This window comes from Talpa europaea, assembly GCF_964194135.1.
Source record: "Talpa europaea genome assembly, chromosome: 1".
NCBI lineage: Eukaryota > Metazoa > Chordata > Mammalia > Eulipotyphla > Talpidae > Talpa > Talpa europaea.
In genome coordinates this window covers 57,165,710-57,189,245 of record NC_140073.1, presented here as the reverse complement: position 1 = coordinate 57,189,245, position 23,536 = coordinate 57,165,710, and the positions used below count along the sequence as shown (strand labels likewise).

The following is a 23,536-nucleotide window of genomic DNA, read 5'->3' as shown; positions in this document are numbered from 1 at the left end:
TAGTGCTCCCGAGGCCCCTGCAGCGTGCAGCCCGAGGCAGGAGAGACACAAGCGACCTCTGCGCCTTCTCCCTCCTGCCCACAAAAGAGCTGCCTAGATCTTCGCTTAGGCGGGTAGGGCAGGAGGAGACTCAGGCCAGCCATAGAGCTGGGCTGCAGGTTCTGGGGCAGCGTGCCTGGCAATCTCCTCTCCCTGCGGGCATGGGTGCGGGTGGGAGGCGCGGGGTATCACCCGCACCGAATCTGCTTCCTGTGCTGCTTTCGCTTTGCCCACGCTCGGCCAGGCCTGCGCGCAGCGGGCGCGCGGAGGCGCGCAGGTGGCGGCTGAGCAGGACGGGATTGGCGCCCTGAAGCCTTGGGGACCCCCGCACTCTCCCCGAGGACGCGGCGCCCGGGCGTCCGGCCAGGTGCCTAGCGGTGCGCACCCGGCGCTGCCAGGCCGGAAGGTGCCCCTGACCTTGGCTTCTCCCGGGACCGGGTCTGCACGAGGACCATGGGCGCGGCGCTGGGCACCTGCGCGCGACCGGCCCTCCTGCCCCGCGGGGCCCGCGGCGTCTGGGCCCTCGGGGTGCCCCCCGCGCCCACCCGCCGGTGCCACTCGACGCCCGGCCGCCCGCGCCCCGTGCCCATGAAGAAGCGCGGGTACGACGTGACCCGGAACCCGCATCTCAACAAGGTAAAGGCCCCCGAGGGTGGGGTCGTCCCGATCCAGGGCGCCGGCGGGCGAGGAAGGACGCCCCGCCCCGGCTAGGGGAAGGCTCCTCGCAGGCGCCTTTCCAGTAGTTTTCCATTTTTGCCTTCGAGAGGCTGTGCACTCGGCGTGGCTTCTCCCCACCCCTGGTCTGCGTGGGGACAGGAGGCCAGAAATGCGGGGAGCGCGCTTTTTCCTGCAAGAACAGCATAGACTGGGCTGAGGTCCCCGCGCCAGGCTGGCCTGGGATCAGATGTCCTCTGATTCGTGCTAATTCTGCGGGTCTTGGGCAGCTCATTTAACCTCTGCCCAAGCTCCTTATTTGTAAAGGAGAGACAGTTCTTTCAGGGAGAGTGTGAGTTTTAAAGAGAGAGTGGACGTAGAGCTCTTAGGCTAGTACCCAACACTGCTGAGAGCAAATGGCAATTAAAGTTTGAATTATTATTCTGAAGAAAAGATTAATTTGGAAGTAGGAACAGGAAAGTCTAGAATTACAGAACTTGAAGGGGCAGCAGAGATCGTAATTAAAACCTCTCCTTTTACAAGTGAGAAAACAAGACAAAGGACACGAGCTCAAGGTCACCAGCTAGCTCTGATCAGAGAACTGGAGTCCAGATTGGATCTTTGGTGCTTTGATCAAGGGCAGCCCGTTGCTAGCATTGTGCCTAAGAGCATGCACATTTCTTTCTGGAGTAAGTGTTAATGTTATTGGTTCAAAGGATTGAGCTGAGAAACAAAGGGTGTGTGAAAACCCAGGAAGAAGGAGATCTAGCTTTGAGACTGTCTCCCTATCCCACCTGTAACTGGGGCATCTTGTTAGAGGCATCTTACAGAATTTCTCTGAGGTTTGACTTTCTTTTGCCTAACGTAAATACTATGACAGACTCACTGTTCCCACCTCATTGAATTTTTGTGATAATCAGGTTAATCATTGAATTTAAAATCATATTTAAACTATATAAAACGTGATAAATCATTACCACAAAATAAAATTGTAATAATTTTTGTGACTCAGTTGTGAGATTCAATTGAGGAAATACATGTGATGAGGCATTTTTGAGAACTACGAACAATTATATAGATGCTAACTATTGTTACTATGTCCTGTATAATTAATAGAAGCTAAGAAAAATATTCTTTCTCTCAGCTTCCAACTATCACCCTCTTACCTCCCTTAGAAGAGACCCTAAATCCTTGGTATATTATTACTTTGGACTATTTAAAATGTTTTATGAATTTGAATTACTTTGGTAGAAAGTGTTAGAAAACTCAGCTGAAACTGGCTTAGGTAAATAAAATATTTCTTTAACTGAAAATATCTGGAGGAAGGGTTGCAGGCAAGGCTTGACCCAGCAGTCTAGATGACACCCCTGAGGATGCAGGTTCTCTCTCTAGCGCTCTGCTTTTCTTCTGTAATGTCAGCTTCATCCTCATAAATATAGGGTTTAAAGGTTGGGTCACCCACCTCAGCTGCTGTAGAATAAAGGGGATGTGGTTCTCACAATAAATCCATGCACTGTCATCAGGGAGAAGAGGGATGGATGCCAGAAAGCAAAACAATAAATTCCCACTGCAAACTCTGGTAATTTTGACAATAATTGCCTTGAATTACTAGCATACTACCAATCTGTACCTGCTGCTTTGTGAATAATTAAGAAAATAAAGGGAGGGTTAGAATGTTTGTCTTTTCTGTGTTTCCTATAGCCTTGGGCTGGTGGATCCCTAAAGGTTGTCTTGCTCTGTCCCCTGTCCCTGTCCTCCTAAATGATATAAATAGGATGTTGTCCATAAATTTAGGGAACCTGAGCTCATGATGTTGAAAATTGTTTGTACTATCCTGAAGTCAGTTGATGCAGGTCCTCAATTCCATTAGGACCTCTTTCCTCTCAACTTTATTAACCTTAATATCACTACCTTACAGTTTGCCTCCTGCTCTCATTGCCTATAGAAAGGCCTAGAAATGGCTAATTCAGAGGAATACACATATTTGACTGTAATCTTCCCAGACTTTAGGGCATTTGACTGGAGGGGTGTGAATCATCTTTCCCTTTGACCCTTTCCCTTTGACCCACCCATATACATACGATGATGATTTTTGTCATAAATTTCCACTGGCCCTTCTTCAGCTGATTCTCTGTAGGTTTTTGGTCTCTTGAGCTGGCCAGTCAGGCACAGAAGGAATGGAAGGATGCTCATTCAGATCACTGTGATTGTGACCAGAGTTTTTCATGCAGTGAGGCTCTCAGAGCCTTGGGTGACCACCTTCTGCAGACTTGATGTGTTTGGATTAGTGAACATTGAAGGTTATTAGCCAGCACTGTAGTGGTGGCTGCACATCTGTGGCTGAATTCAGTGGTGATTTATTAGACTCTCACACAACTAAGAGTTACCTTCAATTAAAGTATATGTCTTTGTTTCATGCCAGCTTAGAAATTGATCTTCCTTTGGGTGGGGTGAGTCTCTCACTTGACTCATCAATCAGGAGATGATGGCTGGATTGTGTGGAGAATTAGGAGTTTGTTGGTGATGGTGTTTTATGCCCCAAAGGCATATGATAAATATGTCTTCCTTGTCTTTAAATGTGATACTCAATTGGGCCTCCTGGATTAAAAGAGAAGTAATGGATTATTAAAAAAGAAAACATATTAGTTGGGCCTCCCTGGTGGCATAGGGGTTACGTTTCAATGTTTTCACCTCCACAGTCTGAGTTGATCCCAGACCAGGGAGCTGACCCACATATGGCGCAGCAGACCTCTCCTGTCTCGCCTGCTGCTCCCCTCAGCAGTGTCTTCCAGTAGATCTGCCTGTTCTGCTCCATGTGCTGTCTCTGGTATATATCCTCTCACCACTCCCCTCCCTGATCCTCTGGCCTACACCCCAGTTCTTCTATGCAAAAATAAATAAATAAAATCTTAAAAAAAAAAAAGTTACATAAGCAGCAATTTATTCTAAACTTAGTATCTTATCAGTGACTCAGCAATTTAAAACTCAGGCTTCAGGTATTTTAAGAACTAACAACCAGAGGCAGTTAAAAGTAAAGCCTTACCTATCAAATACTGTCCTAGCTTCATGGGACTGGCAACATTGATGGTAAGACTTTGTACTTGAAACAGCTCAAGAAACTTACATTATTTAGACTACAGTTTAGAAAATTTGTAAGAGAGTTTACCCGAAATACAGATGCTTAAACAAGATAAAAGCATATGCCTTCCTTGTGAGCAAGTCCTGGTAGACCGTCACCGGTCAGCAAGTGGCTTGCTTATTTCACTCTACCTTCCTTAGTGTGTATCATACAACTTGTGGTTGAAGGTGGCTGCTTTGGCCTCTACCATGGACTCCACAGTGAAGCCATTGTGAAGGAGAAATGCCTTTTAAAGGCACGATTTGGTCTTCACTCACATCTGATGAGCCAAAACTTGGTCATAGGTCACTCTTCACTGCAAGAGAACCTAGAAATGTAATCTTTAGTTGGCACACATATACTCAGCTGACGTTCTGCATAATTGAGAGAGAGAATGGCTATTGAGGAAAATGCCACGAAATACTTAACCTGAAGCATTTTTATTAAAGTAACTACGTAGGTTTCATGTGCAGACTTGTATATATCAGCATACATCAGGTAGTCACTACATTATGCTCACCTCTAAAAGGCTTGTTTCCATCCATCCCTTATACCCGATTTATATACACCACCTCCCCATCCCTTTTAGTAATAATTACTTTGTTTTTGTAGTCTAAAAGTTTGTTTTCCTTTTGTTTGTTCTTTTGTTTTGTGAAGCATTTATATATTTTTTTATTGTCTGTTTTACCACATCCTTTAAAATCCATCAACCCAATTTGTCTACATCTCTATTACCACAAGCCTTGTTCTCTCCCACTTCATCTTATCATGCTATATATGTAAGAACCTCTTCATTCATCTCCCAAGCTCCAGTCTTGTTCTTTCAACCCACTCTTCTGTGAGGCGAGCAAGGCTAAACATTGGACACAACCTTTACTGTGTTTTTCCTTTCAGACTCCTTGTCCAGCTCACCAGAAAATCCTATTGATTAGCTTCAGACCAGATCTGGAATCCAAGCCCTGCTCACTGCAGCTCCCCACCCCACCCCCAGCCATTTTGGTCTGTCTCTGGGTGATGACAGCAGTTTCCCCCCGCTGTCTCCTGCTTCTCCTGTGCACCTTGTTTGTTCTCACACAACAGTTAGAGCAATTCTTTTAAAACTAAGTTTGAGCATGTCACTTTTCTGCTCAAAGCCCTGTGAAATCAGTCTTTATAAACCTTGCACAACTTGACCCTCTGTGGCCTCAGCCTCACCCACAGCCTCACTGGCCTTTTTGCTGTTCCTCTGATACTCTAAAGACCTCCCTGCAATCTTTGTACTGGTTGTTCCTTCGACCTAGAACACACGTCCCTAGACAGTCACATGGTTCACACCCTAACCTTCTTCAATGTTTCACACTCTCTCAGTGGTTCCTACTCTGAGCGGTCCATAGGAAACCGTAAACAGTACTTTCAACCTTCTTTATACCTCTTAACATGAACTATTTTTCCCTCATAGTTTTTGAAACTTCCAACATAATATTTAATTTTTTTGTTTACTATGGGTATTTTTGGTATTTTATTGCGATAATGTGAGCTTCATTTGAGTAGGAATTTTTGTCTGTTTGCTTATTGATGTATCTGAGGTACTTAGAACAGTGCTTGACCCATGGTTGATGCTTAATGAAAAAGGTTTTGAATGAATGAATCATTTGCAGCCTCTACAGAGGCCCTTTTCTCTCATCCCTTCCCTTTACCCTCCCTTTGCACCAAATCCCCCTCCTTTCACCTGGTGCCTCTGCTCCTCCAGAGACTCCCTCGGTGGGGTCATCATGCCCAGGACTGCCTCTGTCTGGAGTGTGGGTGAATCACATCAGCCCTTGGTGAGCTTAGATGTCCACCTAGCGTGAAGGCCAGAGAGTACAGCACAGAGCTCAGTTTTTCCAGTTTCACCAGCATTAAACCAAGCCCTGGAGGGCCTCCCCTGGTGGCGCAGCGGTTGAGCACTGGGCTGCGAAGCTGCCGCAGCCTCTGCAGCGCCGGTTCGATCCCCGGCCACCGGCGAGGGTCCCACATGGCGCGACAGACCTTTCCTGTCTCTCCCGCTGCTCCCCTCAGCAGTGTATTTCATCGGTCTGCCTGTTCTGTTCCCCATTCTGTCTCTGGTGAATTCTCTCACCCTCCCGTGCTTCTGACTATACTCAGTGCTTGTATAAATAAATAAATAAATCTTTAAAAAAAATTAAGAATTATTAAAAAAAAAACAAAAAAAAAAAACAGGCCCTGGAAGAAAGAGGCCCTATTCAGGAGACACAGACAATGCCCTAATAACAAAGATAATAGGAACATGCTGGATATTCATGGAAAAACACAAAGTGTGGGGGGGAGGAGGTCTAGGAAACAGACCAGAAGTAGGAGACCCCAGCTTGTCTCAGTATCTCTAACTTATTAGAACTCCCAGCCTCTGAGTCCTCGAGGCTACCACTCCTGCTCTGCTTCCCCCACCCGCAGCACCCCTGAGGAGGGAAACCACATAGTGTGCACTGAGCATGTCTGGACCCCCATTCATATGTTCAAGCCTAAGCATAACAATGTGACAGTATTTGGAAGGTGGGACCTTTGGAGGTGATTAAATCAATTGGATCCCCTCATGATGGGATTAGTGCCCTTGTAAGTAGAGACAGGTGACAATCATTTTCCAGCTCTGTCATGTAAAATACAGTGAGGAACTGACATCTGCAGAAGACAGGGTCCTCCCAAGAAGTAAATTGACTAAAACCTGGATCTTAAACTTCTAAAGCCTCCAGAAGTGTGAGAAATAAATTTCTGTTGCTTAAACCACCCAATCTATGGTATTTTGTTACAGCAGCCTCATGTAAGACAACATACCAGGGAGACCCTTATCTCTCAGTGCTCAGAAGATCAAGGTGGCATGGGATGGGATGTCAGAGCACTGAGGGAAATTTACAATTCTTGGAACATGAAGTTGATGTTCAGGAAGTGTTTTCTCCTAAACATATTATTATAAATAGTTGAGTTTCTCCAAAGAAAGTATATTCCTTTTAAGTTAGTGTTTATGTGCTCATTATGAAGATTTCTGAAATCCTGACTTTTATTAATTCAAAATGCAAAATATTAAATGGATCTGTACCTATGAGTGTTGCTGTAAAAAAATGTAACTCTGTGAAAATACTTGGAAGTGAATGTGTGAAAATGACTGTGTTGGGACAGTGCAATAATGAGAGATTTACTTTCTTTTCAGATAATTTTCTTTAATATTCTATTGTCTTTTCAATTTTAGGTAACAGTTTCCGTTGGGAATTGGGAATTGAAATGTAAATGACATTCAGACCAATTTTTGGAAGTTGACCCATCTGTAACCCAAGGATGGCATTCCTATCCTGTAGAAATCCTTTTGAAATAGTCTTATTGCTAAGTTTGCCTACATGAAGTTATCTACTGAAGGCAATATGTTTGATTCCCATAGGACACCTGCTGCCTATTCTAAAAACAATTGTAAATAGCACTATCTAAATTATGTAAGGAGTAATGCCGGAGGATAAATCCTACACAGAAATATGTGTTGTCTGACTCAAATTTGGGTGGGCTGCCATCTGTGCTAGTCTAAGTCTGGGCTGTGTTTATGGAGTGTCTCTGGACATGCTTTCAGGCTCTGCTCCAGTCTCCCTGCTTCCAGTTTGTCTTGGTCTTCTTGGTCCTTTGTAGGCTCTGGGGGTCATGGCTTTACCTTACTTTGTATTTTGGTTAATTTTACCAAAGGTTTCTTTCATCCTCTTCTTTCCAAATGCCAGTCTTACAGTGGGGAGGGGGCAGCTTTTGATTTGTATGGCCTTTGCAAAAGGATCACTAATGTGCAGCACTTTTGTTTGCAAAGACATGGATCATAGCTCCCAAACTTTCACTTTGATGTGTAGAAAGTTCACTGGGAAATCCTTTGGGATGGTGTCTGACTGCCCCTCTGATGCAAGGCACAAAAGATGCTCTATGATTGTGTGATGAAATCTAAGGGTATCCTCTAATTGGGGGTGCTGAGGTCAGTGGTTAAAAGCACACATTCATTGTGTACCCAAATGGTTGCCTGGCAGCCTGGTTGAAATACAGAAAAGAGTAAAATGTACTCAGTCATTTGAGGAGAGAGATTTTTGAGGGAAAGATCATCAGCTTTTGAGAAACTTGAATAAGAGAAAATCAAAGCTGCATTTACTTTTAAAAATGATATTGAAAGCTAGAGGGACCTTAGGGGATAGAGTTGAACGATTCGCAACTTGAGAATGTTATTTTTGTGAAAGTATATTGTCTAGATTCTGTATTGTTATTTGGTCATGATCCACATGAAGCTTGTAGCATAATTGATTGTGAAATATACTCCTCAATGTGTGGCTCCCTGGAGAAGGCAGGTCTGGTAGTGCTTTGTTTGCCTTTATCTTTTCAGAAAATGGGAGAAGGGAGACAGCATCTGTCCAAGTTGACATCCCTTCTGATTCACTCGCTGTCCGGTGACTTCCCCACCAGGAGAAGGGCTGCTGAGCCCCTCCTGGCTAAAGTGAAGCTGGGTCCCCACATATAGCAAACAGGCTCCATCCCCCCTTCTCTGATTTTTGAACAAGGTGTTGAGGGTTCCAACCTAGATCCCTGTGTTGCTGAATTTCTTTTAGTGATGAAATGTTTTATTGAAGAAATGCAACTAATAATTGTGAGTTAGCATTTTTTTGACATACAGTGTGCCAGGAATTCATCTAAGCAGTTTCTATACACGATTTCATTTAATACAATATCATAACCTTTTACAGTATCCTATTATACTACAGAAGAAAAAAAAATAACTAAGTCTTGAGGTGGTAAGTTAGTTTAGCAACAAACAATGGTAGAGTTGGGTCTTGAACCCAGACCATCTGGTTTTAGGGCCACATCTTTGACTCTTGCTAACCTGACACTTCCTGCTCAAGCAGTCTCCCCGGAAATTACTGCATGCACTCTGGTGCTCCAGAGTCTTGCCAACTCCTGACAAGGGCATTCCCTGCTTCTCACTACTGACAGGCTTTACCCCATGGGCTCTATTAGAATCAGAATCTGGACATTGGCGGGAACTTTAAAGACCACCTGATGCCTTCCATTCACCCTGTAAATTCCTGGAATTCTCCCAAGACTTATTTATTTATTACATTTATTCAATACACATTTTCCTAGTACCTATCATATTTTAGGCAGGAAACCTAATGGTGAATACATTTCTTTTGCCTTCGAGAAACTTAGGGTGGAAGAGGGATGGAGGTGGAGACCAGTTAGTAAGTAGACTAACAACCCATTAGGTGAGTGATGAGAGGATCGTGTATATGGGTGCCAGGGGAGCATAGGAGAGGTGAGCAGAAACACTCTGAGGCAGTGTTGTCAGAGCTGACACAGATGGAAGAGGTGGAGTTGGCAGATGAAGGTGGCAGTGGAGAAGCTGTCTAGGTCAAACACTGAGAGAAGGTGTAAGGATAGCCACCTTTTGTGGTTGAACATGAAATGGAGCAGCAGAATATACAGTGCCACCAATAAGCCATATATAGATAGATAGCAGTACACATATATAGATTTCCCTGGAAGACAAGGTGGAGGAAAGATAATTCAAGTAAATATATCAAAACTGCATGGTGTGTGAGGAACCATAGGTGATTCTGATGAGGACAGAGCATGAATGTAATGGGGCTGGAGTGCAATGTAGGAGGCAGACATAGATGAGGATCTGGGCTGCTTGTTGCCTGGAAAGTGTCTGACGTTAGTCCTGAAGGTGAGGGGAATCCTGAAAAGTGACACTATAGGATTTGAGCTGTAGACAGACTCCAACCCCAGAGAAAAGAGCAGTGTCAGTGACACTAGATAAGATAGAATTTAACTTTCATGAGGGACTGAAGAAGACTTGATATGATCAATGGTGAGGAGGACACAGATACAGAGGCATTGAGGAAGGAGAGGACTGTGTTTCCAGAATCCTTCTAGAATTCCTTAAGCTCCATAGTAGAACAATGAGAGTCCAAGATTTATTTTTAATATTAAAAAACCATGATACAAACCTAATATTTATCCATCATGAATTTACACTGCTTAGCCAGAAAATCATGTTCTTTTGTCTAGAATTGAACACAATAAAACTATTAATGCTAATTATTTCGTGCCAGTATCAGAAGTTCTGCTTGGTATTTATATATGTCTTAAACATTGGAAAATAAATTACCATAAATGCAAAATTTTTCAGAACATGAAATTCCTTAAGGAGTATTTAGGGACTAATAAAAATGTGAGGAATTACTGACTTGAGACCTTTTTCTTTGAAGTGTTTTATTATGAGCATTGGTGTCCTTGGCCTTTGTCGACATAACCATCCTTGTTCTAGTTTTGTTCTCAGAGAGCAATACTGCGGTTATAATATTATCTCCCAAGTGGAAAGAAGGCACTGCCTTGCTGATATACATGTACATTAGTTCTTATCAGTTTGGATTGTGGCCAACCTTTCTGTGCAGCAGCCAGCATCACTGCTGCATCAGAAAGTCATGAGCGAGACTCTTCACAGTTTTGGAAGTTCAGGAGATGCCCTTCCATATTGTCCTGCAGTCCCCTGGAAAAATAATAATAAAATGGAATGAATTTTCATAATGTTCATAGTTTGGAAAATATCTTTTCTAGATGGGAACTTCCTTCCTCTGTTTTTTTTTTTTTTTCCGTTCCTTTCTCTATTTTTTTGGAGAGGACTTAGGTGGAATAGAAACAAGGATTTAAAGTTAATTCAGTATAAACTTTTCACAGATTTGGCTTTTGGTGGGCAAAATGCTGTCATTTTCCCCATTAGATTGAAATTTAGCTTACTTCTCTCTGTGTTGTGTTCTGGTTTGTCTTTCTAAACCATGATTTCTGGAGAAGAAAAATAGAAAAACAAAAACCTTAGGATTGATTTTCTTAGCTGGTTTGACCCAGTGCCAGCCACTTGTCAAGGTTAAAGGCTGTTTAAAGATTTAAATTACTTTTAAATTACTTTTTTAATTACTTTTTTTTATTTTTTTACATTGTTCATTTTTAAATAATATTTGCTTCCCCCCACCCCCTCAGGTGTAGTCCCCATAGAGGTTCCTTCCCCAATGCACCCGTGCACCATCACCTCAGTCCCCTGTGCTTCTTCCTCCCCCCCTTCCCTCTCCCTCCTCCTCCCCTGCAGGATGTCTCTGATTTATAATTGTCCGTTTTTGCTTTGTTGTGTTTTGTACTGTTATTATTTCTTTACGCTGATGTCTTATTGGGTTCCCCTATATTCCTGCTATAAGTGAAACCATCCAATATTTTTCTTTTTCCTTCTGGCTTATTTCACTGAGCATAATTCCTTCTAGCTCCATCCATGTTGCTGCGAATGGCATGAGTTTCTCTTTTTTGATTGCTGAATAATATTCCATTGTGTATATATACCACATCTTCTTGATCCAGTCATCTATTTTGGGGCATTTGGGTTGTTTCCAGGTTTCACCATTGTAAATAGTGCTGCAGTAAACATATGGGTGCAGGTGCTCTTTTGAATCAATGTGTTTGTGTCCTTTGGGTAGATCCCTAGGAGTGGAATTGCTGGGTCACGTGGTAGCTCCATATTGAGTAGACTGAGGAACCCCCACCCAGCTCTCCATAGTGGTTGGACCAGTTTGCACTCCCACCAGCAATGCAGGAGAGTTCCTTTTTCACCACATCCTCGCCAGCATTTGTTGTTGCTTGTTTTTTTTTGATGTGTGCCATTTTTACTAGTATAAGGTGGTATCTCAGTGTGGTTTTGATTTACATTTCCCTGACAATAAGGGATGTTGAATATGTGTGTTGGCCATTTGCATTTCCTCTTTGGAGAAATGTCTTTTAGGTTGTCTGTCCATTTCTTGACTGGATTGTTTATTTTATTTTTGCTGAGTCCTGTGACTTCTTTGTATATCTTTGTGATCAGTCCCTTATCAGTTGAATGGAGTGAAAAGATTTTTTTCCCAATCAGTGGGATGTCTCTCTGTTTTGGTTAATGTCTCTTTTGCTGTACAGAAGTTTTTCAGTTTGATGTAATCCCAGGTGTCAAATACTTGGGAATAAGCCTAACAAAAGAGGTGAAGGACCTATACAAAGAAAATTATAAAACACTGTTAAAAGAAATAGAAGACATAAAGAAATGGAAAGACATCCCCTGCTGATGGATTGGAAGAATTAACATTATTAAAATGTCCATCCTGCCAAAAGCAATATACAAATTCAATGCTATTCCAATAAAAATCTCAATGACATGTTTAAAGATTTTTAAAAGAGGCAAAGACTTAATAGAATCAGCAACAGAATACCATTGCAAAAAAACTCTTCTTTCTCCATACGTTTTTTTCATATCATTTGGGCAAGGTCATCTGTCACATGATATGACTCTCGCCATGAAGTTTTCAGATGTTGTAGAAAGTGCAATGAAGAAAACAAGAAATCAAGTCTCCCAGAATGAAAAATCCTTGGGAGGTTGATAGCCTTGCAATTTTTATGATATTATAAAAGATCTTTGGTTTTACACTAGCAGTTTTCCCAAGTGTTTGATCTTGTATAACTTAGTCTGTATAGCGTAACTGTAATGATTGTCTTTAATTCAGTTCCTTTTCAAAAGGGTGAATATTTTTATTGGCAGCTAACACTGTAAACATTTCATATTACTGTAGCTTCAAAGGAGGAAGACTGTAAACATGTTTGCATCCATTTAGTTGGTGGTTTATAGACCTCAGAGAGCCCCAGTATCCAAGAGGGAAACGTTTATGTCATGGGCTTTGCCACTCAAGTGTAATTCCTTTTTGCCCACTCAGACAGGAGCTGTTATATTAGTATTTTTTGGCCAAATAACCTTTAATTAAGTACTTTCCTTTGGTTTTGTGTTATAATTCCATTCCTGTCTTAAACTGTGCTGTTAATTTTACTGTTGCTTTCTTATTTTCCTCCCTAAGTGAGTGAGAAAACTTTTCTCCTTCTTTTCTACTCAGTGTCAGGCATTGTACTTAGTCTGTTAGAACTGCATAAGGGATACTGAATAGTAAACTTAATTTAAATATATGTTATATATTTATTCTTTTGAGATGTAATAACACATACTTTTTATGGACCCCAATGAAACAAAATGCATATTGTGTATACTCCCCAGTTGTTGAACATAATGCTATTGGCCTCTGAAATTCAGAAATACCTTCCTCCCCATTTCTTTCCATCAGGATGAAGTGCTCAAGTCTAGGGTCTCTCATCTAGGAGATGGGATCCTGGGACCAAGTTGAAAGGGAGGCATTTGTCCTGGAATATATATGGTGGAGACACCAAGCCATAAGAGAGAGAAGAAAATCTGCATGGGGAGGTGGGCTACTGGTGGAGAACAAGAGGAACTGAATCATGTGTCATGTTGGAGAACATAGTTGAAGATATAACATGGTGGCTAGGGAGCGGTTAAAGAAAACCAGGAGGAGAGTGAGGAGAGAAGTCTCTGATGGGTAATAGCTCAAGATCAGAATGAATATTTCTGGATACATGTTGGTGGGTCTTGACATTGCTTAAACAGATAAGGCAGCCCCTGGGAAAGCCAAGCATAGGCTGATGGCCTCGAACTGTCCAGTCAGAGCAAGAAGCCTGTGACCCCAGATAAAATTATTTGAGCACATGTTAGTCACACATTAAAGCTATTGCGACAGTGGGATCAGTTTCTCACCTCCACTGCTCTAGCTCGAAGGTTGAAAGAAGTAAGACCTAGAGGCCTTCTACCTTGGGAAACCCCATGTTTTTTAAATCTCCAAACCGAACTTAACTTTTATGGCTGAAGCTTTTAATATACTCTGTGGATCTCCACCAAATCCGAACTCTCCTGGCAGGAATTGGCCAGGACACCAAAAGACTGTCATGCAGTCTTGCTTTTATTGTTTCTTCTTCCTAAACTATAGTAAGGTTCTGTCCTCTTGTTTACTTGCTCTCTTCTGAATCATAGATCTCAGGCCCAGAGAGGGGGTTCTGATTCTCGTCATGTCTGTTTGCTCTTCTTGCATCACTTAAACACACCTGTCCCTGCTCACCCACCTATGCCAAGCATAGGTGGAGGACTGTGTCCCAATTATCTGCCATCTTAGCTTGAATCATGTGGTTCTTAGAGCAAACTACATTTATAACTTAATTTGAGGGGATATTTAGGTTTCTTTGACCTTGAGGCTTTCTACTTTATTATGGAGCTTCATTTTTATTCTCTTTACCAATCAGTTTGTAGAAAATAGAGGTGATTTCTGTTCAAGACATATTTGAGATCTGCATAACTGAGCTTACAAATTCTTTTTTTTTTTTTTCCTTCAAGAGATAGTTAGCTTTGAATACAGACCAAATAGAAAGTTTAGGTCCAGAAATGAAGAACAGGAATCACCACACAAGGGTGTCCCCTGAGCAGTTCCTATCAAAGCTGTCATTTATATCCTGGATACAGTGCTTAGATGTATATTTTCATGCCAGCAGGAAATGGTTATGGCACCGTGCGGGAGAGATGTATATCTTTGGGATAAAAATTTGGGTGGGAGTTTGTATTTCAAGATACCCAACACTAATTGTAAATAAAACCATTTTGATGTGATTTAATCCCTTCCTATTCATTCTCATGTAGGATCTTGTAGAAGCAGATTATTGACATTAGTAAGCCTCAATTCCTGCATTTACATTGAGCAAATCTGCAAAGGAAATGGTATTACTTCTACAGCTCCTTTAGAGAGGCAGGCAAGGATAGAAATCTCATTTATAAAGTCAACAAGAACATTAAACTTTTGTGGGACAGGAACTCCTAAGATAGGCAGCCTCAGCCCGATAAAGCAGCAAACACTGGCCGGGGGGAGAGGAGACCTCAGCAACAGACGGAGCAGCACTTTCCTCACCTGTGGGACCTTGGAAGTGACCCACACCCTTTCTCAGCTTCTGTGTCTGGGAAACTGGATGTGATCACTTCTGAGGCTCCTTCCAGTCAAATGGTCTCTGGAGATAAGACATAGCCCTTCTGAGAAAGACCTCCTCGGGGACTTCCCCGTCAGCCATGGAGGTACAGCCGTTCACATTTCTATAAGGAGATAAGCAGGGGAGTGAAATGGAAGGCGCTCAGCCTTGGAAATTCAAGGAAGGTAGCTTTGCATCCTGCCCTTGCCACTTGCTGGGTGATCTTGGGAAGGTTACTGATCTTTCCTTCCTGGTCTCCTGTCTATGTGGGACAATAATTCCAACCTCACAATGTTATTTTGAGGATTAGGAATGGTAATATATATCTAAACTGGTTAAGCGTGCTTAGCCCAATATCTGACCTATCATAGACACCAGTAATTGCTCATCGCTTCCTTGCCCTTTTACTAATATTGACATATTAGTAAGAGTTACAGAAATTGGAAAGATAATATGTCATCTACTCTCGCCCTACACACCACAAGGGATTCTTTCTTTTCTCCATTAAAAGCTTTTATTTTAACAAAAGCACATTAAATATGATTTATTTCCTTCAGTGCATCTGTATATATTTTTTCCATTTGTTTATAAAAATCAATAGTAAATGCAGATTTCCATTTCCCTTGGTGGCTGTAATTGCCATTAAAGGTCCAATAGCTGATTGAAATGCAGTTGTGGTGCTCGTGGTGGGGTACTGTGTGTGTGTCCAGTCACACAGCCTTCCCTGCACTGACATTGCTTGGAAGGAAGTTTCCAGTACCACAGCCTCACAGACAGTCTTTAATCACCTCAAACTCTGGCTTTGATGTTAGTCTGGGAATAAAAGTCATCTGGGTTTACCACATCAGAGAAGGAAGAGTATATGATCTTTCCAAGGTAACCCCGGAGGAACCAGCCAGGTTGGGGGGCTCCCATGGGTGCTGGAAGCCAGAGTTAGCCATGCCAATGTGTTTCAGTAGAGGTAGAACCAGTGATGTGTGTGTGTGTGTACATGAGCACATGCACACATGTGCGCACACACACGCAAGCATAGTTCAGAAACTCATCTTTCTTATCTGGGCATTTCTGTGGACTATTTACTTCCCTGTCTCCAATTTCTCCTTCCCCCAACCCAACTTCTACTTCACCACCAGAAGACATTTTTAAAACATGAGTACTCTTTTCAAAAACATTTTCCGTGGCTTTTTCCTGCAGGGACTACCAAGTTCAGACCACTGAGCACAATGTCTGGGACCCGCCTAGGGGGTGGGAGTCTCAATCTAGCTTGCTCATCTCTACCGCCCCATCTCCATGAGCCCCATCTACCCCAAACGTGTAACAATTCTTACATTGCACCAGCCTGTTCTTTTCCAGCTATTTGTGCCCGTTGGTCCTTTCCGTCCCTTGCTGTGACAACTCCAGTGTCCCTTCCTCTGGAAATCCTCCCTGACAGCTCCACACCAAATATAGGCTTTTTCCATTGCAACCCCATGTTGTTTCCATATAGTGGCCCTTATCACGCTCCTGTGACGAGGGGTTTTGCTTTTATTTTTATCTCACCCACTGTTACAGGATCCCTCCCAGACAGTGACTGTTGGCTCAGCTCTTACAAGCCCCAGAACCTGGTTTGGTGCTTCACACACAGCACAACTGCGACACGACATTGTTGACTGACTGAGTTCCTGAGGACTCATTAACTGTGCATGTGTGGGCATTAGTTGTGGGTAAGACCCAGCCACTGCCAGGCTTGAAGTACACTGGGGAGCCTGCTGATTTGCTCACTTTCAACTCCCTTTTATCCTTCTTTTACTCCTTATGTAGAAGCAAGAACCGTGGGAGGCAAGCGGCATCCCTTGTCCAGATCTTCAGCTTCTCGCTTCCTCTGTAGATCACTGCTGTACCTCACAGCTCCTCACACCTAGATTACAGATGCCACTGTGCTGCTTACCAGCTGTTCTGTAACTGCAAGCAAGGCACTTATGGAAAGGCAGAAATTAACATTTTCAGGGACATCGTCATGTACATTGAAATACAATCCCACGACATGCTAGGAGGTAGTCTTTTATCAATTCAGGTTTTTTTTTTTTTTTTTAGGGTGAAGGAACTGAGAATCTGAGAAGCTAAATAACATTCCCAAGACTACATGCACAGCAGACAAACAAACAAACAAACAAAAAAACAGAATACAAAGGTGACTCTGATTCCAAACTTGTAAATTTTCTACTTTATCCTCTCAAATCTCAGTTTCCCCACCAGGACCTCATGGGATGGTTGGGGGCACGAGGAAGCAAAAACATTGGTGAAAGAGCTTCCTGCAGGTTGTCACCTGTCTCTAGGTGTGTGAGATGGTCATTTCTGAACAAGCGCCGGCCATGGAGGTCTGGCCATGGTTAGCCACTGCTCCCAAGCCCAGGCCATGGCCTTGAAGCCTTTCTTTGCCAAGCAGAACCTAACAGCACTTCTCGCCGCCATCATCACGTTTCATGCTTCACACAAACCTAAGAAGCAAATAGCATGATACCAAAACGAGTGCCTTTCATAAGAAACACTGAGGCACAGAAAATGTAATAGGCATCCCTAAGGTCTTCCAGGGAATTAGACCCAGAAATTCTCAGGTAAGACCTGCCTCACCCTGCCCCCTAACTTCATAACGACTTCCCAGAACGGCTGCTCATTCCTCCAACCCTAGATGTTTGCTTTTCCGCTCTGTGACCCTGCGGGCTGGTAGAGACATTTTTTCCATTGTGTCTTCACATTTATCCCGGAGGTGTTCGCTGCCACCCCTGCCTGGCACTACAGGCCCGTGTCTTTCCCAGGAACAACACTAGGGTGAACAAAGCAGTCCCAGAAGTGCCAGGTAAGGAGTCAAGTCAAAAACAAGGGCTCCGAGCCTGGCTCTGCCACTCACCCCTGCTGCACTGGCCCTGCTGCTTCCGTGAGTCCGTTCCCTCGTCTGTGAAAGGGGGACAGCCGCATCGTGGAGTTGCTCTGGGAAATGACGCGAGGACTCTGTGATCTCTATCGTCTTAGTCAGCTCAGGCTGCAGGTACTGGGTGGCCTGAACAGCAGGTGTACAGCCTGTGGGAGAGGGCTCGCTCGCTTCCTTTTTTTAAATAAGGACTTAATCCCAGCGCGATTCCTGCCTTCCCACCACACCATTTTAACCTAATTATCTCCTAAAGGCCCGCCTCCCAACACCATCACCTTGGGGACCGGGACGGGAACATTAGGGCTTCAACAAAGAAATCGGGGGCGACAGAAACTTCACAGTGAGCCCACTAGCAACCCCCAACTTGCAGTAGTCATCCGCAAAGCTCTCACGCTGCAGCCCCCGGCAGTTCCTAGTTTTTGAAGTGATTGCATCCATAATGGAGCAAAGACACAATTTTACCTGTAAAGAATGGCTGTGGAAGATTTTGTCTAGATTAACTTCCATCGTTGCTTTTCATCATCGAGTTTCAGTTTGTCCTAAGGGAACAAGCCCAGGATAGTGTTCAAAAGGACCAGCCAAAATGTTTCCCAGAGAGAGGACGATGGACAAATTAGCTTTTATATGTGCCCCCCCTTTTTTCTTCAGAATAAAAAGCAATAAAACAAAAAAAAAATCCCATGGCCATTGTTCAGCCCATGAATGCGCGCCTCCCTCCAGCCCGAGGCCTCGCGCAATGCAGACCAGGCCGGTCACCCTTTGTATGTTCTTGTATAATTTTCTTCCCAAGGCATGATCACTTATGTCGAACCAAAGGCCACAGTGTTGCTGAGAGTCAGGTACACTTAGGACCTGGTTGTGAGCGAGTGAACTGGGAAGTCTGGCATTGAAGACACCCTCTGTGGTCATGCAGCCCATGAGCTGACAGTCATCACATCAGAGCGCAGGTGTGGCGCCTCAGGCTGCTGGGGTTAGAGTGGGAAGAAGCTGCCTTGGTTGGGGGGGAGGGACTCCCACCTACTGACTTGTGTGCCTGGCTCTGGCCCCCAGACTTCCTGGCCCGTGGGGCGTAGGGCGGCCCTTCTGTCCTCCTCTTCCCTCCTCTCCCTCCCGCCCTTCCCTCTTGCCTCCTTTCTTCTCTTCTCATGCCCATGATGACCGTGTGTTGGTGTGTCTGGGTTCGGGGCTCCTCCTTCCTTAACCATGGCCACGAAAGATTTTAATGTCTCTTCTTTAGCAGAAGCAAACACGGAGTTTACTTGGAGACAGAATGAAAGCACGCTGAGGAGCGGGAGGCCCCTGCCGCGCAGAGTCCAGGGAAGAACTGCTGTGAGGAAAGGCAGGGGGCTACTGGCTTAAATGGGGTGCGGGAGGCTTCTGCCTCAGTCCCTTCCGGGGGCGTTCTGCACAGGTGCTCCCAGGGAGTTGGTGTATCAGTCCAGGGGGCAGTTTCTAAGTGACCTCCCCCTGCCGCAACTCAGCTCCGGGGTGTAGCTTTATCAGCCCGGGCAGCAGGTTGGGGTCTGCCTCCCCCCTTTGCCACTTCTTGCTCTCCTCAGGCTTTACGGGCCTGCCTGTAGGTTGGGGTGGGAGCTGCCTTCTCCCCTCTGGGTGTTTCTTGACTTTCCCCAGGCTTTATCGGCTCTGGCAAGTGTTTCCTGGGGTCCCGGGTACAGTTAACTGTTTATGTTTGTTTTTTGTTTTTTTTTTTAATCAGAAAATGGCTACCTTTATGAACTTTATTTTATTTATTTATTTATTTGTACAAGCACTGGGTGCAGTCAGCACAGGAGGGTGAGAGAATTTACCAGAGCCAGAGCGGGGAACAGAACAGAGACTTGACGAAATACACTGCTGAGGGGAGCAGCGGGCGGCAGGAGAGGTCTGTGCACCACATGAGACCCTCACCTGGCACCCGGGTACCAGCGCTCAACCTCTGCGCCACCAGGGAGGCCCTGTTTATGTTTTCTGTTAGGCATTGCCCCGCTGGCCCACACTGTGTAACGCTGGGATGGGTGGAGAATGGTGGGAGCTGGGCACTTTTCAGGGTCACGGGAGAATAAACACCAGAGGAAACTGGCCCCTTTCATTCCTTCCATGGAAGTCAGCAGATGCTGGGAGCCAATGGCCCCGCTCCCGTCTCAGCTCTGCCATCGGACGCAGACCAGACATTAACTGCTTAGACGGAGGTTTCCTGCATAGATGGCAGGATGAGACGTGTCAGCATCACCCTGACAACCCTGTGAAAGAGGAACATGTGCAAGTGGCTTGAAACGCCTGAAGCACTACTTATGTATAGAACTACATACATGTGTCTGCCTCATTCCTGCCCTCCCATCCTTGGCATTGCCTTTGCTCAGCGGCCTACATCCTGTGTGCTTGGCACCACAACCCCCCGAGCATCCTATATCATCTGCCACCACGCAGGGATATGCTCCTTATCCCAGACTCTAAACTGTTTCCACATGAAACTCACCTCCTTTGTGCCTAGTCGGCTGGATACTCAGGGCAGGCCCCTCTGTGCTGGTGACTCTTTCCAGTCCCCATGGCCCCATGCCCCCGGGCCTGAATCCTTCTGATTCTTCTTTCCCAGGGTGTCTTTCACTGCCCCAGGGCAAGGATCATCTTTGTCGCCACTGCACCACTCTTTGCTGCCCTGGTTTCCCTTCAGTTGGCCACAATGTGCCCTCAGGCAGCTTCTGAAGACTGCTCTGTCATGCATTGTCTTACTTGGAAATATTCAGATACCCATTGCCTGACAAATGAAACCCAAGCTTCTCAGCCTGTTGTTGAAGTTCTCTTGTGCTCCGACCTCGCCAGCCTGGCTCCCTCGATTACTTCCCTCGTCCTGTGCTAGGACCAGGGAAACACAACTCCTCACTTCCTAAAAAGGCCTTGACTTTTTTGCGTGTTTGCTTTTGATGAAGTCATTCCCCTTCCTGCAGCCACCTCCTCAGACCACCCGCTATCCTTGTGTGTGCCTAGGAAGCCCGAAGGTCCATGCCAGACACTTCTTCTGAAACCCTCCCTGGAGCATCTCGCGGGCATGCTCTATCCCTCCCCCCCACCCCCAGGCCCTCTAACGCTATTCTCTGTTGCCCTGGGCCTGCAGAAGTAGCAGGCCATGAGGTTTGAGATCATGTTGGTTCTGCTTCTCCCTTACTTGCAGAAGCAATGAAATCTCAATGTCCTGTCTAATCCCCTTTTATTTTTAGTATTATGTTTCTCCTCCGTGCCCTTATTTTCTAGTTATTTTTATGTAGATGGTGGAACATGGCGTTTACAATAGGTGGAACTGTTATTAACTGGGTTCAAGTTATAGTTCTGCCTCCTCTACTATATCACTGTGCAAACTGTCTAACATGTGTTGTGCTCTGGTTGCTAATCCACAAAGTAGAGTTAGTAATGCCACCTCTCATGTGGTTGCTATGAGGATGAAGTGAGTAGATGCCATGAAGCTCTCTGCATGGTGCCCAGCGCGTGGTAAGTGACTAGACAGCCATCTGTGTTTGGCCACATCTCTCCCATGTGTCAGCAAGCGCACTGGGGACAGTAAAGCCACCTTATTCTTTACAGAGAGGAGCTCCTGTGGCCAAAGAATAAGAAAACAAACCCTCAGCCAGCCCACACAGTGCGTGGTGGTGATTCACTGCTGGAATGCATATCCTGGCCGCACAGCCTCTTCTGTGGGTATCCTCCCACCCCTGGCTCTTGTCCTAAGGCCGTATGTGGTGCTCAGCAGGGGTGTGACTCAGTGCTGTGGTGACTGACTCATGAATGAGAGCTTGAGGGGATGGGACTGTGAAAACCAAACGTCCTGAGACTTTCCCATCAGCACAGCCTGCCCTGGGATCTGGGGCCAGGGTGATGGCCAAGAGGATTTTGTGTGACCACACAGCACTGTGGGCTACCCCGATGGGAACCGCCTGCCTTTGCAGTCACTGATGCCTCCTGTGCTGACCAGGGCCCCAGAGGGCAGTTCTGCCACTGATCTCCTTAGTGCCCCTTTTGCAGTGGGTCAACAGGTGGCTGAAGAGAGCTGCTGCATGTGGTGTTGCAAAGAGTCTTGGGACCAGGACACAGGGCAGCTCCCCACTTTGCAGGTCTGGAGACTGATGTCCAGAGGGAGGCAGGAAGGGATAGTCAGGCCTGGGTCCCTGAGGACTAGCTCCAAGTCCACATTCTTTCTATTCAAGTGAAAGAATGAATCAGCTTGGCTGCAGTGTGAGGAACAGGCAGAAGGAGAAGCTGGTAAGTCCACATACCACCTGAGCTCTGCTTCTCAACCACCTCCCCCCATTTACCCCCCAGGTCTCTCAGCTTCACTGCTGCTTCCCCAAACTGCTGCCTGGTGACACCATTTCCCAGGGAAGCACTCTGCTCAGGCTCGCCACTCTCCATCCCAGTGCCTCTCTACGACTTCATGTCCCAAGGGACCCAGCCCACCCTGTCTCACCTGGAAGCACAGCCGCTGGACTGTGGACAAGGAGCTTAGCCTCTTGGAACCCATGTTTCTTTTCCTTCACTGGGGATTAAATGAAGTAACATATGGTGAAACAGACAGTGTCTGGCATAGAGTCAGCATCTGATGGGCAGTGTCTATTTTATCACTACCTGTTGTTTTTAAGACTTTCTCTCAGATGTCCTTTTCATGCCAGTGGTTCCAGATGTGTCTGAATCACCTAGGTGAATTGTAGGTGACATAGCTGACAGGTAGGTGATATAAATTTAGTTGGTCTAGGATAGGCCTGGGACATTTTTGAAAGTTCAATGAGGTGCCTCTGATCTGCATTGGTGTTTGGGAACACAGCCTCCTCATTTTGCAGAGTTCCTATCTTGAGTGTTGTCCTGGCTCTCTGGCATTTTTGTTGTTATTTCCTACAAATTGAAGGTAGTTTTACAGGTGAGCAAACCTCAGCTATGAGAAACTTTGACTTAGGTATCTAATCTGTCTGTCCTCAATGAGCTTTGTTCCACCAAGACATTAATGTGCAGGGAGAGAGGCTCTGTCTTCTCAGGAGCCAGAGAGCACTGGGATTGCAAACACTGGACTTGAGGATTGAAATCCAGTGTTCAAATCCAAGCTGTGTCATTAATGGACCCTGTGCCCTTTCACAAATTAATCTCCCCAAACCAGGCCCAGAACTGCCATTTTCAAACTGCTTGTCAGCATTTTGTTATATCCAGCACCTGAAATTCAGGACAAAGTAGCCTCCCCCTAAACCAGCTATGCTGCAGTCTCCTGTTGCCCGGGGCCTCTGTGAGCTAGACTCATCTGAAACTGGGTGGGTCATTCCCTTCCCGCCACCTTCCCTAGTCACGGCCTTCCTGCTGTCCCAGCCTCCTCTGTCGGGCAGATGCATCCTCAAGCGCCTTCTCTCTTCCTTGCCCTCTCCAGACTCAGGCCTCGGTCTTCCTCAGGGGCTCCGAACCGTCACCTCCCTCAACCCTCCACTGCCTCTCATGGCCTGCAGACTCTGGCGGGGCTGCACAGGCAGGCACTAACCGTGGCAAAAAATTCTTTAAAAGTCCTGACTCAGGTCTCTTAACTAATTACTCACACTTATTAGCATGATTATTCTAGACATTAACAACAGTTTCTGAGGAGAAATGCTGGAGGTAAGTGTTCTGAGGAGATGCCAAGAAGCATGTTTTTTCCAGGCCATAGTTTCAATTTGATGAAATCTGCCCCAGCCTGTTGATTTCTCTTGTCATTTGTATTTGTTTGAGGTAAACACTGCAGGAGGTTTAGTTTTTACCTCAAATTGTAGTGTTGATTTTGGGCTTGGAGCTTGTGTAGAAAGAGAACTTAGTTGCTGTTTAAAACAAAGAAAAGGCCAGGAGCACATTCCCAGTGGTCTGTCTCATGGAAACCCGGAGAGAGTGCAACTCACGGCACTGTGAGGGATGCA

General features: G+C 45.2%; 1 protein-coding gene across 1 annotated transcript in view; it reads left to right on the top strand.

The window, feature by feature from the left end:
* Positions 1 to 483: 483 nt before the first annotated feature.
* Positions 484 to 23,536, top strand: part of ME3 (malic enzyme 3) — a gene marked incomplete at its 3' end in the record, with an annotated part of 220,180 nt that continues 197,127 nt past the window's right edge. Inside the window, exon 1 of the mRNA XM_084250209.1 lies at positions 484 to 675. Within this exon, the coding sequence (XP_084106335.1) occupies positions 493 to 675 (183 nt within the window). The 5' untranslated portion in view covers positions 484 to 492. The remainder of the gene's footprint in view (positions 676 to 23,536) is intronic.